The 17,041-nt window shown below is 37.0% G+C and overlaps 1 protein-coding gene and 1 pseudogene across 16 annotated transcripts in view; one reads left to right on the plus strand and one right to left on the minus strand.

The window, feature by feature from the left end:
* Positions 1-17,041, plus strand: part of MGA (MAX dimerization protein MGA) — a 114,826-nt gene that overhangs the window by 48,616 nt on the left and 49,169 nt on the right. For all 16 annotated transcript variants that reach the window (XM_075531320.1, XM_075531322.1, XM_075531321.1 and 13 more), the window contains exons 2-4: positions 621-1,746; positions 14,829-15,783; positions 16,925-17,003. In XM_075531320.1, the coding sequence (XP_075387435.1) occupies positions 647-1,746; positions 14,829-15,783; positions 16,925-17,003 (2,134 nt within the window). In that variant the 5' untranslated portion in view covers positions 621-646. The remainder of the gene's footprint in view (positions 1-620; positions 1,747-14,828; positions 15,784-16,924; positions 17,004-17,041) is intronic.
* LOC142426101 (RWD domain-containing protein 1-like) lies at positions 9,276-10,284 on the minus strand (annotated as a pseudogene).

Raw genomic sequence — 17,041 nt, forward strand, 5'->3', positions numbered from 1 at the left:
AAGTTAGAACATACTGCATTTCCAACTTTAAAAATTATATAAAAATTTAATTAGTTGTCAGTTTTGTTTTTTAAAATTAAAAATTTAAATCTTTGATTTATCTGTAATTATTTGAAATATGAGATCTGAGGTATGGACCCAGCTGTGTTTTTCCAGTAAGTTCAATGACATGTCATGGCTTCTTTAGATACACGTCCTGACAGGATGCCATTTTACTTATTTATGAACCCATGGCAGTTCTATAGTTAATAACTAATTTTGTACTATGGTAGCATACAAAAATAAAGTTTGCTGTTTTTTTTTTACCCATCTCTGGAGACCTTTTCTATGTAAAGGAGTCTTATATTTGTTTTCTTACACTTTTATAAAACAAATGGATGTCTTTTTAGTGTGTGATTAAATTATTGTAAATTGTTGGCAGAGCAAGGTATGAGTTTAAAACTTTGAAAATTAAAAAAATTAACATGTTTCAGAATAAATGTCCTCATTGTGATTGAGAGAAGAATGAAATCAAAGCCTTAGAAGAGTTTAGGAATATTTTAGGGATAACATGATAGCACCGTCATTCTTATATTTGTGTCATTCACTTGATTACGATTTCCTCCTCTGTTGTTTTTTAGGATGGAAAGGTGGCCATTGTGACTACATGGTGACTAGTTGTCTTACTACTGAGTCTCTTACTGGAATCATGGAGGAGAAGCAACAGATTATATTGGCTAATCAGGATAGTGGGACAATGGCAGGAGCAGCGCCTACTTTCTTTGTCATCCTAAAGCAGCCAGGAAATGGCAAAACTGATCAAGGAATTTTGGTTACTAATCGGGATGCCTGTGCTCTGGCTGGCAGTGTGTCATCACCAGAAAAGTCCAAAGGGAAGATTTGCCTTCCAGCTGATTGCACTGTTGGAGGAATCACTGTCTCTCTGGATAATAATAGTATGTGGAATGAGTTCTATCATAGAAGCACAGAGATGATTCTGACCAAGCAGGGAAGGCGCATGTTTCCGTACTGTCGTTACTGGATAACAGGTTTAAATTCAAATTTGAAATATATCCTTGTTATGGATATATCTCCTGTGGACAACCATCGTTATAAATGGAATGGTCGTTGGTGGGAACCCAGTGGGAAGGCTGAGCCCCATATTTTGGGGAGGGTTTTTGTTCACCCTGAGTCTCCTTCCACAGGTCATTACTGGATGCATCAACCAGTATCCTTTTATAAACTCAAACTTACCAACAATACATTGGACCAGGAAGGGCACATCATCCTGCACTCTATGCATCGCTATCTACCAAGGCTTCATTTGGTGCCTGCCGAAAAGGCTACAGAAGTGATACAATTGAATGGTCCCGGTGTCCACACTTTCACCTTCCCACAAACAGAATTCTTTGCCGTAACAGCTTATCAGAACATTCAAATTACTCAGTTGAAAATAGATTACAATCCATTTGCCAAAGGCTTCCGGGATGATGGATTGAATAATAAGCCCCAGAAAGATGGGAAGCAAAAAAATAGCTCTGACCAAGAAGGGAGTAGTGTTCCCAGTTCTCCTGGTCAGCGTGTTCGTCTTACAGAAGATGAGGGGTCAGAAATACAGCCAGGTGACCTGGATCCCATATTGAGAAGTCATGAAACATCAAGTGAGGATCTGGAGAAACCTCTTAATATAAAACAAGACTTTATTGATTTCATGGATACTGATTCAACACTTGAAGTTCCTCAGTTGAAGCAAGAGGTTTCTGAGAGGTAGGTAACAATTTTTTCTTTTTAAGAAACAAAGGTGCGCAACTCTGTAATATATTTAAATCATTTCCTCGTATGGCATGTGCGTTGTGTCAACTAACCCTTGAAAAAAGAAAGATAAAGGAAGACTTCGGGGAACTGATTTCAGAATTAACCACATTTGTCCTGTGGAATGCTGATTTGGTCAACAAGAAATGTATTTCATTATAAAATACATCACAGCTCCTGTTATTGAAGCTAGGTTTAGACAGTTTCTTTTTTTTCCCAGTGAGAGTTGTTTATTTTTCTATAATAGCAGTTGGATTCAGGATCTGGAATGGCAGGCAAATTGGATAACATATGCCAGAATGAGGATCTTTTTTCCATTTAGATTTAAAATTTTAATGTTAATTTTCACATGACTGTACCTTGGTAACATATCGTCATCTCTTGATTAATTATAGAAGAGAGGGGAAATTAGACTATTCATGACCCCAAATCACAACTCGGGGAAAAATTACCTAAATGAGGCACAAGATAGATTCAGAATAAACTTAGTGTACAGTTAGTATATAAGAATTTATTGTCCTGTGGGTACCCTAATCTGTAAATTGCTTAAGAAAAAACAAACTGGATTATTTTGTGTCAAAGTAGCATGTATTGTTGCTTCTTTCTTATTTGAAATTTCATTATTTTGAGTACTATTAGAACTCAAGTTGGGCAGAAATATGTCTACCCCCATACTTTCTTCTTTTTTAAATTCCTTTCATTTTTCATTTAATTTCTATCTCATCAACAGCTATTCTTTGGGTTTAAGTGAAGGGGCAGTGGAAATTCGGAAGGTGTTCGATTACATGGATTGACACAATGGGCTCAAATTTAGGAAGGATTGTGAGTACGGCAGGGAACTAAGCATAGCTTCATTCTTTTGTACAGTAGGGTGGCTGAGTCACAACCAACTTGACAACACCCAATAACCACCTTCTTTTTTTAAAATTCAACTTTTATTGGGGAATCTTACATCTCATATCACAATGTAGACATTCATAACCACCTTTTTTATTAAACTTTTATTGGGGGCCCTTACATCTCTTATCACAACCCATACATTCCTCCAATGTGTCAAGTACATTTGCACATATGCCGCCGTCATAATTTTCAAAGCATTCTCTTCCCACTTGAGCCCCTCATATCAGCTCCCCATTTCTTTCCTCTCCGTCCCCCGCCTGCCCTCCTTCCCTCCCTCCCTCCTTCACCCTCGGTAAATTACAGTTTTTTTCCATATCTTACATCGTCCTCCATCGCCCCTCACCCACTTTTCTGTTATTCGTCCCCCTGGGAGGGGGTTCTAGACTGATGCTTGTGATTGATTCCCCCCACCCTACCCCCTACCCTCCTGTAATCCTCCTGGTATCTCAACTCCTTGTTGGCCCTGAGGGGTTTATGTATCCCAGATTCCCTGTGTTGTGGGCCCTTATCTGTAGCAGTGTGTATGCTCTGGTCTAATCCGACTTGTAAGGTAGAATTGAGGTCATGATAGTGGGGTGAAAGAAACACCAAAGAGCTAGAGGAAAGTTGTGTGCTTCATCAGTGCTATACTGTACCCTGACTGGCTCATTTCTTCCCTGTGACCCTCTGTGAGGGGATGTTCAATTGTCTACACATGGGTATTGGGTGTCCACTCCATGCATCATTCACATTGGGTATGGTTTTATTCTGGGTCTTTGATACCTGATCCCATCCACACCTCATGATCACGCAGGCTGGTTCTTCCATGGGAGCTTTGTTGCTTCTGAGCTAGATGGCTGCTTGTTTATCTTAAAGCCTTTAAGACCCCAGCTATTAGATCTTTGTTGATAGCTGGGCACCATCCGCTTTGTTCACCAGATTTGCTTATGCACGCATTTGTCTTCAGTGATCCTGTTGGGAAGGTGAGCATCACAGAATGTCATAACCACCTTCCTTTGAGTTTTATAGACTCCGCACAAAAACAAACTCACTGTCATCAGACTGATGACTGACTCACAGTGACCCTATAGGATAGTGTTGGAACAACCGGTGGGTTTGAATCCTGACAATGTAGATCACAGTGCAAAACCCAACTATAATGCCACAAGGGCTTGTAGATTCTCCATGCTCCTGAATTCCTCATGTATTATGGATGAGTTAGTGCTTTGCTGTTTGTTTGCAGGTGGAGTAAATGCTGTACGATAACATAAAGAGGTTTTTTTCATAAAGGGAGAAAGTTTTCAAACTTTTCACTTTGATTTTTTATGTGGTTACAGCCATTGGATGCCCTCGATTACTTTATTCTCTAACCACAGCCGTAGCAATTTTGACTACCTAACATAAAAAAATTTCAATCACTTCTTCCCTTTTGAGATATTTTACCTTGGTTCTACATAAGCAGTTTAATCTCTTTTTGAGTAATAGAAAATTTATTATTAAAATTTCTTTGGGAGGCCAGGGTCTTGTTAGGTAAAAGGGACAAGTAAGTCTTTTTGTTGCTGCTGTTACAGTTAGCAATACATTTGTTTAAGCTTTTGATCTTAATGGATCAAGAAAATTATTTGGATTTATTAATGCATGTCACTGAAAAGGGAAAGAAAACTTGAAATTTGTGCTCCTAGAAATAGCACTTTTTAATGTATGAAAGTGATATTTAGTTATATGCAAACTCCCTCCGCATATTTGATTTGGGAGTGGAGATTGTTTTAAGGAAGGGTTGGCCAAACCTGACTTGCAGTCTGTTTGTATGTGTAAGGGTATGTAACAAAATGCATGAGACCTGCAAAGCCTAAAATATGTACTGTCTGTTCCTTTGAGCACCCGTTGGTTTAAGGCTTAAAAATCGTTTTGGAAAAAGAGCCCTATAGGTACTGTTGGGCGCGTGCGTACTGGGACTGCCAACATCAAGGTCCGCCACTCAAACTCATGAGCTGCTCAGTGGAAGATGAGGGTATCTGCTTTAACGATGCAGTCTCAGAAACACTATTCAGGGCTGATATTGATGGTAGTAACTTGGGTTTTCTTTAGTCTGCCATGATTTCTTTTAGCAACCTTTGATTTAAGGCTTTTAAACTTAAAAGAAAATTACATTAGCTTTTGTTATTTAATCCACTGAAGTATGATTGCTCTGTTATTTCATTTTAATGAGATTTTAGCTGATAATATCAATGGATTCCTTGGTGTAAACCTCACTTATTCATAATTTGCTCTTGTTTGACCATTTAAACTCTTCTCTCTTTCCTCTCCATTGGCCTTTACCACACCATTACCTAGCCCTTCTAACTCTTGACACACCCACTTTCCCGCTTTTTAAAAAAGTCATCTTCAGGGGCACTTCTCACATAGTCAGCTGTTCCCTAAATGGTCTCATTCTCCCATACTCTGCTCTCACAGTCTTATGTAGGACTCGCACCACTGTTCCAACCAATATTGTTTTTAAAGTGAATACCTCTAACATGGATTGCTGTTTTCTTAAACTTGAAATCAAACTGACTTCTCAAACTGAATTTTTTTCTTTCATCCTAATCTGTGCTCTTTTTCTTTTTAGTCTTGTAGAGGTTCTCTGCATTATTTTTGTCTTTCTATATGAATAGTCACTCTTTTTTTAAAAAACATTTTATTAGGGGCTCAATACAACTCTTATCACAATTCATACATATACATACATCAGTTGTATAAAGCACATCTGTACATTCTTTTCCCTAATCATTTTCTTTTTTTACATTTTATTAGGGGTTCATACAACTCTTAACACAATCCATACATATACATACATCAATTGTATAAAGCACAACCGTACATTCTTTGCCCTAATCACTCTCAAAGCATTTGCTCTCCACTTAAGCCCTCCGCATCAGTTCCTCTCTTTTTTTTTTCCCTTCCCTCCCCGCTCCCCCCTCCCTCACGAGCCCTTGATAATCCACAGATTGTTGTTTTGTCATATCTTGCCCTATCCGGAGACTCCCTTCCCCCCCCTTCTCTGCCATCTATCTCCCTGGGAGGAGGTCACATGTGGATCCTTGTAATCAGTTCCCCCTTTCCAACCCACTCACCCTCCACTCTCCCAGCATCGCCCCTCGCACCCCTGGTCCTGAAGGTATCGTCCACCTGGGTTCCCTGTGCCTCCAGCTCCCATATGCACCAGTGTACAACCTCTGCCCTATCCAGTCCTGCAAGGTAGAATTCGGATCATGGTAGTTGGGGGGAGGAAGCATCCAGGATCTGGGGGAAAGCTGTGTTCTTCATCGGTACTACATCGCACCCTGACTGACCCATCTCCTCTCCTAAAACCCTCTATGAGGGGTTCTCCAGTGGTCGACATTTGGGCCTCGGGTCTCCACACTGCACTTTCCCCTTCTTTCACTATGGTGTGTGTGTGTGTGTGTGTATATATTTTTTTTTTTTGCATGATGCCTTATACCTGGTCCCTTTGGCACCTCGTGATCGCACAGTCTGGTGTGCTTCTTGCATGTGGGCTTTATTGCTTCTGAGCTAGATGGCCGCTTGTTCATCTTCAAGCCTTTAAGACCCCAGACACTATCTCTTTCGATAGCCGGGCACCATCAGCTTTCTTCGCCACATTTGCTTATGCACCCGTTTGTCTTCGGCGATCGTATCATGGAGGTGTGCAGCCAATGATATGATTTTTTGTTCTTTGATGCCTGGTAACTGATCCCTTCGGGACCACGCGATCACACAGGTTGGTGTGTTCTTCCATGTGGGCTTTGTTGCTTCTGAGCTTGATGGCCGCTTGTTTATCCTCAATCCTTTAAGACCCCAGTCACTATCTCTTGATAGCCGGGCACCATCAGCTTTCTTCACCACATTTACTTGTTTACCCACCGAATAGTCACTCTTACTGATAGATATTTTATTTTAGTGTTTGGTTGCCATGATTATTTTGCTTTGGTAAATACTGCCAGTTTTTAAAAATGTATTGAAACTATCACAATCACCTTCACTTGCTGCAGGTGCAGCTTTTAAATATTTGAAAAGGCTTTAAGCTTTCTCTTTAACTAAAACCGACTGCCATAAGGTTGATCCCATCTCATAGGAGATACCCTGTGCAGGGTTTCTGAGGCCATGTAAATCTTTATGGGGCCGACAGTCGCATCTCTGTGAAGTTCTGGCGGTTTTAAACTGCTGACCTTGTGATTAGCAGCCCACCATTTACCAACCGTGTCACCATGAACAGCTCTTTTATTTTTAAATTTAATTTTAGTTTTTAATCATTTTATTGGGGGCTCTTACAATTCTTATCACAATTCATCCATCCATCCATGGTGTCAAGAACATGTGTTCATTTGTTTCCATCATCATTCTCAAAACATTTGCCTTCTACTTGGGACAGCTCTTTTGCACTAAAGTAAGGCTAAATTAAAAACTGCGTGCACCTGTTCTGACTGACCTACAATTTCTTAAAGATGAAAGAACAGATTTTATTAGTGACCCGGAGACTTGCCTTCATGCATGTTGTTATTGAATAAAGTTAGGTTTTTGTTTTTTTTAATCTTTTTATTGGGGCTCATAAGGCTCTTATCACAGTCTGTACATACATCAATTGAGCAAAGCACCCTTATACATTCGTTGCACTCGTCATTCTCATAATTGAATAAAGTTAGTTTTACATTATCCTTTTCAATCATTTTGTTAATTAACAACTTTCTTGCCTTATTACACTTTAAAAATTTCCAGTACTATGTTAGAATGAAGTGCTGAAATTGGTCATTCATTCCTGTGTATATTAGAGGAAAGCATTCCGTATATCCAGTTGGATATCATGATGTTGGCTGTAGTGTGTTTTGTTTTTAATCTGCCCATCTTCACATTGAGAAAGTTTCCTTCCATTCTTGGTTTCCTGAGAGTTAATGAACAAATATTGACTTTCATCAAATGTGTTTTTTTTGGTATTTATGGAGACGTATTTTTTTTCTTCTTAATTTGTTAATATGATGAGTAAAAATTGAGTTGAAAAATTTTAAGATAACACTAGTCCCTCCCCCCTTTAAAAATAATGTGTGTATACTATTACAGAGTCATGCTGAAATCCTTTGATTATGTATTTTAAAATTTCATTTCCTGGAAAGACCACGAGTCTTAAATCCTAACTATTTAAGAGTTTATGATATTTTTTTGAGAGGAAGTTAGTTTTTGTGTTGACACACCCACATTTACTAATTGGACAATTTTCTGTTGTTCACATTGGTTAAAGAAATTACATTAGTCCTGTGGTACAACTATCACCTATAACTATTGCCAAATTTTCTGTAACTATTAATATGCTCTGCTTCTTAAATAGTAGCTTCATCCTCTACCCTGTTAGCCTAACCGTGGTAACTACTAATAAACTTTACTTCTGTAGATTTACCTATTATTTTAAAATTGAGATCACATATTCATCCCTTTGCAATTGCCTTATTTTATTGAACATAAGGTTTTTGTGGTTTGCACATGCTTTAGCAAGACTGTAGATTTCATTTCTTTTTATATTTTTAATATTTAACTTACCTATGCATATTTTTAATGGTTTTATTGACACATAATTTATATATTATACAATCCAACAGTTCAATCGTTCAGTTATATCCAGGAGAATTGTACAATCATCACCATGTCAATTTCAGAACATTCTCCTACACCCCCTACCCTTTATGGTTAAAATGCCCCTAAAATGAGTTGTGTAATCACATTCAATTCTGGTTAATTTGCCAATATTTTGTGTATTAGTATAATCTATTAGGTACTTCACTAATAATCATGAGACATTTGTAATGTTATTTGTAATGATTTGGTGTGAGGGTTTTATGAGGAGTCCCATAGAACAGTTTAGGAAGTGTTCCATTCCCTAATTTGTGTTTGTACAAGATTGGTATTATATTTTCACTGTTTCTTTGAAAGAACTCATCAGTGAAGCTAGCCTAGTTAGGCATTTTCTTTATTGCCAGATATCAAATCATTGATTCAGCTTCTTTATTGCTTTGTTTGGTTAATTTTGCTTTATCACTTTCATCTTTCCTTTTTGTTTAAAGAGTTGATAGGCAAAAACTTGTTTAGCCTGTGAGCTAAGAATAATTTTTGTTTTGAAATGGGAAAAAATATTTTGCGATGTTAAAAATATGATATTGAAATTTTATTGTCATGTTAATAGTCATTTTCGTTCTTTTACATGTTGTAACTTCTTTTGTGCTATGGTAGTAGAATTAAGTAGTTGCAATGGCAACTGTATGAACTCAAAACTCAAAGAACTGCCCTTTAAAGGAAACGTTTCTTCGCCTCTGATTTAGATAATTGATTTTAGATATTCAGTGTATATTTATTAATTTATAGTTATAAATTTGTTTCTGACTGTTTAGGATGAATCCACAATTATTATTTTGCCAGTTTAATGTTTACCTCTGATTTTCTTTTAATACTTACAGTCAGTTTATTAAGATCAACAATGAAAGTTATCAGAAGATTATTCTCCTGAAAATGCTTTTTTTTCTTAGGAAAAAAAAGAAAGGAAAATCAAAGCCCTCTCAGCATAGCCACAAATGCTGTGTTAGTTACACTTCTTTGCAGTGTACTCCATGCTTGGTCAGCAGGATTAGAGTCTGGATCATCCCATCCTCCATTTCCTAGAACAAAGACGCATCATCTATTTCCACATTATTTTCTGCATCTTCCTAGAATTGGATATCAGATGTGTCCAGATTATGATCTCTTGATTGTTTCCCACTTACCATATGTTATCGTATATCAGCGGAGACACCTAATTTTACCACAAAAACTGCATTAAAAATGTGCTGAAAAACTTGGCTGATATTCACGTCGACTTACATTAGCGTATATATGGTAGTTTCCTTCTGTTTGCTCATTCTCTTTCATTCGTTTCTTTTTCCTTTTTAAGAGTTCTGCATCAAATTTGACCTTCCAACTTAAGAAATTCTCGATTGTAGCAGAGTGCCCAAAACAAAACAAAAAAAAACAGTGCCGTGAAATAGTTGCTTTTCAGCTTCTGCTTCTTTTTGTTAGTTTCTTCTCTTCTACTTTTTTTTTAACGTTTTATTAGGGGCTCATACAACTCTTATCACAATCCATACATATACATACATCAATTGTGTAAAGCACATCTGTACATTCTTTGCCCTCATCATTTTCGAAGCATTTGCTCTCTACTTAAGCCCTTTGCATCAGGTCCTCTCCTCTACTTTTTATTTGCTCTACTGCCTCATTTAGTTTTTCTTGCACAACTAATACGAGAGTAAAGATCATTACCATAACAAGGTTTTCTTCTGTAATGCTAATAATTTTAAAATGTCTGAAACATCATTATCTGCTAGATTTCGCTGGGAGAATATTTGTTAAAGGGGAGCATCATCTGGGTATTTTTCACTGTATGTAAACTTACAGTGTAGTCTGGACAGTTTTGTAATGGCCCCCAGCATCAGATGTCACAGGATTGGGGAAACTGGGTAGAGTTTCTGATAATACAATGAAGGAGCCAGGGTAGATGGACTCATGAGCCTCCAGCTCTTTGTGCTGTAATCTGTCATGACCCTCGTTGCTACCCATGGATGGCAACAAACTAGGGCACTGCAGCTGGTACTGTGGCTACACCTGGAGAGTTATTACTAATTTCTAATTTGATTACATTGCTAGAAAACATATAGGGACCTTCAAAAGTTCCTGGAAAAATTGAATTCACATTAGAAAAATGATCATGGACATGATCTTTTAAAGTCCCTCTTATATGACTTAAAACATTTGAAATTTATCAAAACTTAGTTTTAAGCATTTACATATGGTCTGTTTACTTCATTTTAAAAAGTATATGTATCTGTTGTATAGCTGCTAGAGGTTGTGTTCTATAAAAGTCTCTTAAGTAAGTTTAATTGATTGTATTATTCAGTTCTACATCCCCAGTGATCCCTCCCCCGCTTTTTATTGGTCTGTTTATCCTATCAATTATTGAGAAAGTTGTATTAAAATATCCCACTATAGTTGCAGATTTGTTTATCTTTTATCAGATTTTGCTTTAAGTGTGTTGTGCTATGTAATTAGAAACATGGATTTATGATAATTACCTACTTGATAAATGGCCTAATTTTTTATAATGTGCCCTTTTACTGTACTTTTATAGTATTCCTCGTTTAAAGTCTTACCTCATATTTTTGATCCAAACTTTCATTCTGTTGGTCTCATTTGATTTTAGATGTGGCCCTTTCAAACAGCATAATGTTTGTTTGTAAACATACCATTGCTATAATCTCAGACTTTTAATTGGACTATTTTGTCCATTTATATTTAATGTAGTTAGTTACTCATGGCTGGATTTTAATCATCTTTTTGCTATTTTCTGCTTTTCTTATTTTTATTAGTGTTTTAAAATTTCCTTTAAAAATATGCTCCTTTCAGTATACAATGTATTAATTTTAGCTTTTAGTAGAGATTATAAGGAGCCTTGGTAGCAGTTGATTACTGAAAGGTTGATGGCTCAAAACTCACTCAGCAGCTTTGCAAGAGAAAGATCTAACCATCTGCTCATATAAAGATTAAAAATAAAACCCTGTTGCTACCATTTCCATTCTAACTCACAGCAATTCCATAAGACAATCATACTGTCCCATAAGGTTTCCTAGGAGAGACAATCTTTTTGGAAGCAAATTGCCATATCTTTATCTTGGGAAGTGGCTGGTGGATCTGAACCCCTTGCTATGCATAGAGCAGCTGTGCCGCTGACTAGCAGGGCTGTTCTGCTCAGTTGCATGGGATTGCTGTGAGTCAGAATCGCCTTGATGGCCCTAACAAAACCAAGATTATTTCACTTGAAGAAGGGAATTTGAATTAATGTTGTCTACCCAGTTCAGGAGCAGCCAATGTACTTGAGATACATTATTATGGTATAAATCTCCCAAACATTGTTTTTCAATTTGCTTAAAACATTCAGTTATCTATAAGGAAACTTTTATCAGTTCTTTTTGTCTACTCACTTTTGTGTGTGTGTGTGTGTGTGTGTTTCCATTCATTCTTGGATTTGTTTATTATCTTGAGTCTTATCCTTTTAGCCTGGAGAGCATCATATATTATTTACTCTTTTGGAGAAAAAACCCCAAAAAACATTGCTATATATCCTTATGTATGTTGTTAGTGTATACAAGGGGTGGGTATCAGAAAACGAGTTGAAAAATGTAATTTAAAGGTACTAGAGTTTTTCTGTGAATATTTTAAAGATCCTTTGTACATGTTAGGTATTTATGAAGGAGCTTCAAAAATTAAAAAATTTCGTTTATTATCATGTTTTTCCATGAACTTTCTGAATCCCCTTGTATATGTGTATGCATTTTTTTCTAAAACTACTTTTCATCTTGCTTTTCTGTATTGCTAGCATTTTGATTTGTGTGGATATCTTGGGAGAAAAATTAAAAGCGAAGAATTAGCTGTACTGCTTTATATGGACGTATATACTCAAATATAAGCTGACCTGAGTATAAGCCGAGGTACCTAATTATTACCTGGGAAACCAGAAAAACTGATTGACTCGAGTATAAGCTTAGGGTAGAAAATGCAGAAGCTATTGGTGACTTTCGTTAATCGAAATAAATGGAAATAAAATAAAAAATTAAGACATAAGTGGGGTAATGTATTTAAATATTTATTTAAAATAAAATACATAAATAAAAGGACAAGTCATTTAACATTAGTAAACCAGCACAGTAAGTGGGAAATAGGTTCAACAAAAAACAATGATACCTTAAGAGTACTATTCCCTGAGCTCAAATCAGCAACCAAGCTAAAATGTAAAGAGTTAAAATCCTTCAAAACTGGATTCCTTATCATCATCCGTATCCCAATGCAGAGCTTCACTGGTGTGAGATCATCATAGACGCTGTCCTCACTGAGATCGCCGTCATCATCATCACTGCTGACATTTTCATACAAAGCGCAGTCTTCACTGCCATCCATAGCATGACTAAGACTACATTTCTGGAAGGCACGTCACACCATGTCTTCTGGAATGTCTTCCCATGCATCTCGAACCCACTTTGCTATTAACACTTTGAATGAACAGTGGGGAAAAGGCAATATCACCCGCGAGATAACGGGCGCTCATCTGTTACCTTGGGGGGCCCTAGTGAGATGTTACACCTTGCTGGGTTACCATTGACCCGTACATAAGCTGAACCCCAGTATTTTAGCACATGTTTTGTGCTGAAAACTCGGCTTATACACGAGTATATACAGTAACTTAATTCTTTAATCTTACCAGATTCTCGTAAAATAAACCGGTATAGCTTATTTGCTTTTAATGGCTAATTGGATAAAGACAGGACTGATAAAATGTAGTTTGAAAAATGAATCTTGGAGGGCAAGAGTTGTAGGCAACAGAGGTAAATGCTGTTATGTACACTATTTTGCAATAACAGTGATCTGTGAGTGCATGCATGGGTAGATAATGCAGGTTGAATGAATGTGGAAGGGAGAGTGGGACTGTGGTCACATTTATGTATATATGTATGCATACACACACACACACACACATATATATATATATATATATATATATATATATATATATATATATATATAGAGAGAGAGAGAGAGAGAGAGAGAGAGAGAGAGAGAGACACAGAGGGTGTTTCTACCTGTGTATTTATTTTCCTGTGTTGAAAATATATCCATGAATGTAGTGGAGACTTTAGGGGACAAAGTTTTGAAAATTTAAGATATGACTAAACGCCCCTTTAAAAAATCAGTTAATTCGGGGTATCTTACAGCTCTTACCACAATCCATACATACATCCATTGTGTCAAGCAATTTGTATGTTTGTTGTTATCATCATTCTCAAAGTAACCAAACACTTTGAGAGAATGAATCCCTGGAGCCTGGGTGCTCATAAACATACTCTTAAGGACTGGCAAGGTAACAGTGCAAAGACAATGGATGCACTATCCTGCTTTAATAAGTAAGTAACAGTTCAGGTCTTAGAAGTTCATGAGCTGGTTTTTGAAGTGCAGCTATTTGTCTTTCCCTCTATGGAGGAAAGAAGAATAATAAAATTGGAAGGCTCGTGGAAATAATTAGTCCAGTGAACTATGGACCAAGTGAACATCAGTCTCTGAACCAAAGACCAAAAGGACGAGAGATCACAGTGGGAGAAAAATCTGGAGCAAAACTTAAAACAACAAAAACTTTGGGCTGTTGTTAAGATTGAAACTAGTGGGACCTGTGAGACATGGGCCTTAGTCACCCTTTAGGTCTGGAAGTGAGCTCACTGCCTTGCTCAATTTTCAGCTTAATAAAGATAGATAAGGGGTACAATGACATTGGGGGAGTATATATAACCAACCCTTAGAATAGTCAATCATTGGAAATCAAAAGGGCAACATTTACCCAAGGACAACGCTTATTAGACAGGTTAGGAAAGAAAAAGGAATGAAAATAGAGGAAGGAGAGGGATAAGCGACTTTACATTATGGGGATTATAGTCAAGGCCATGAAACAGGTATGCTCTTTTGATTCACAATAAAAAGTTAAAAAAAATCAAATGATAAATATGGCGGCATGTTTGCCTTTAAATACCTTATTCCATTATTTTGGAAGAATTAATGGTGGAATCACTTGGCAGCATTATTGTTAATGTATTCAAGATTATTTGTAAGCTTTAAAATGGTTAAAAATGCTGATGTTAATATAAATCTTGTCTTAAAAACTGGGCATCCTGAAAAATCCTTCCTAATGTTTACTGAATTCTTAATTATGGTGGGCATTTATTTGCTTATTTTTTGACAGTTTTTTAATTACTGTGGATTTCTAGAACTTGGTAATGAGTCAGGGCCATTTGATTGAGATTTGCCAATAGGAAAATGAATGTTGCAAAGTATTCTTTAAAAAAAAATTGCCTTATGTAATAATTAGAGGTCCACTTGTTAAAACGTGACAATTCAGGTGGTTCTGTGTAATTTTTTGATAAATATAAAAATGTCATGAAAGATAAATTTTTGAGAAAATATGACTTGTTTAATCTGAGTCACTTGGCAATATCCTATTTTTCCTCCAATATTAATTATCAGTAGTTTCAACGTTTTAATCATTTTTCTTTCCTCCATCTCTCTAGTCTTGTTACAAACAGTTTTGAAGATGGCTCCCATGTAGCCTCACCCCTAAATCCAAATGGCCCTTTCAATGTTGTCATTAAAGAGGAACCTCCAGATAATTATGACTATGAGCTTGGTGAGTGCGCGGAAGGTGTCACTGTGAAACAGGAAGAGACAGATGAAGAAACAGATGTGTACTCAAACAGTGATGATGATCCCATACTAGAAAAACAGCTAAAGAGGCATAGTAAAGCTGATAACCTAGAAGCTGACTATCCATCTACTAAATGGCTACCAAGCAGCCCCTCAGGTGTTGCTAAAGCAAAAATGTTCAAATTAGACACTGGGAAAATGCCAGTCGTCTATCTGGAGCCCTGTGCAGTTACCAAAAGCACAGTGAAGATTTCTGAGCTGCCTGATAACATGCTTTCTACATCTCGGAAGGATAAGTCTTCCATGTTGGCAGAATTAGACTATTTGCCTACGTACATTGAAAATTCCAATGGGACTGATGACTGCTTAGGCAAAGAATCAGACATTACTGGTCTTAGAAATTATTCACCAGATTTCAGAGTGATACAAAAATACCCCTTATTTAAGGAGCCGCAATGGAAATATCCTGATATCTCTGACAGTGTCAGCACAGAAGGAACATATGATAATAGCTCAAAGGGTTCATCTGGGGATTCATTTTCAGGAAAACAGGACTTGGGAAGAAAGAGAGTACCTATGCTTAAGATTGCAACAGCCTCAAAAGCCTTGGATCCCAACCAGAATACGTCTCCAAGTATCACTGGGAAGAGAGGGAGGCCACGGAAATGGAAACTACCTAAGGCGGGGCGGCCACCTAAAAACACCGGAAAGTCTTTAACTTCCACAAAGAATATGCCTGTTGGCCTTGGGAGTACATTTCCAGAAGTGAAGCCTGACTTGGAAGATGTGGATGGTGTTCTGTTCGTGTCCTTTGAATCGAAGGTGAGATTGTCTTGCTCAGACTGCTAATGTTAAATAGTCGATTTTTAATGTATATAGGTTTACAACCAACTTAGAATCCAGCTCTCTGTGTGTGCATGTACGGTGTCTCTAAAATGTTTGCTTTAGTAACCACAACACAAAATACCTCATTAGTTCTGATTAGATCTCGGTTTGTGAATCTTGCGCTGCCTTTAGCTAGGATTTTTTTCAGTCTTTAGGTCGTCGTTACAGATGTTTTCCTTGCCGTCAAGTTGATTCTACCTCATAGCAACTCTGTAGGACAGGGTACAACTGCCCCTGTGGGTTTCTGAGACTCAAACTCTTTACAGGAGTAGAAAGTCTAGTCTTTCTTCTTCAGAGCAGCTGATGGTGTCAAACTACTGACCTTGTTGTGATTATGAAAGAGTTTGTAAATTCATTTGGGAGACATCCCTTCCCCCCATTATCTTTTAGTGTGCTTTTTTATATTAACACTGGAGAAGCAACTGTTAATAGTTGTATTTAATCTGTTTAATTTTTTGACTGAATTTAAAAAACATTGTATTTTCATAAAACCCAGTTTATATATAAGGAACCCTGGTGGTATTGTGTGTTAGGCATTGGGCTGCTAAATGCAAAGTTGGTGGGTTAAACCCTCCAGCCACTCCAATGAAAGATGGGCATTTTGCTCCATATCAATGAACAGTCTTAGAAACCCTTTGTAGGCTCACTGAGAGTCAGAATTGACTCTGACAGTGACTTTTGTTTTAGCTCTTTGGAATTCTCTCCTATTTTCTTTCCTTCTTGTTAGTTGCAAGTGAACTATATATAGGTTTTCTAAGTATAGTAATTGGAATAAAAAAATGTAGTGTTAGGCACTTAACTGATTATGCTATTCAAATTTTTGCTTTCTTTTCCCTTTGATTTAAAAATGTCAATGTAAAGCATATAGAAAATCACAAAATGATATGAACAAGAACGAAATTGCCCTTAGTTCTGTGAAATTTGACTTGTTATTATATGATAGTATGGTATATTTTCTCCTAGTGTTTAATTTTTCTTTTATAAATCCTGGTTTACTTTTCAATTAAATGTTAAACTAGAGCTAATGTCTCTTTTAGAAGTTCTGTGAAGTATACTTTTTTCCCTCTCTTAAATATAGGAAGCTTTAGACATTCATGCAGTTGATGGGACAACAGAAGAACCCTCAAGTCTTCAGCCATCAACCACAAGTGACTCAGGTATTATACCATCGCTGAAAGACGAGAACTTGTGTGGC

Source organism: Tenrec ecaudatus, chromosome 14 (assembly GCF_050624435.1).
Source record: "Tenrec ecaudatus isolate mTenEca1 chromosome 14, mTenEca1.hap1, whole genome shotgun sequence".
Taxonomy (NCBI): Eukaryota; Metazoa; Chordata; class Mammalia; order Afrosoricida; family Tenrecidae; genus Tenrec; species Tenrec ecaudatus.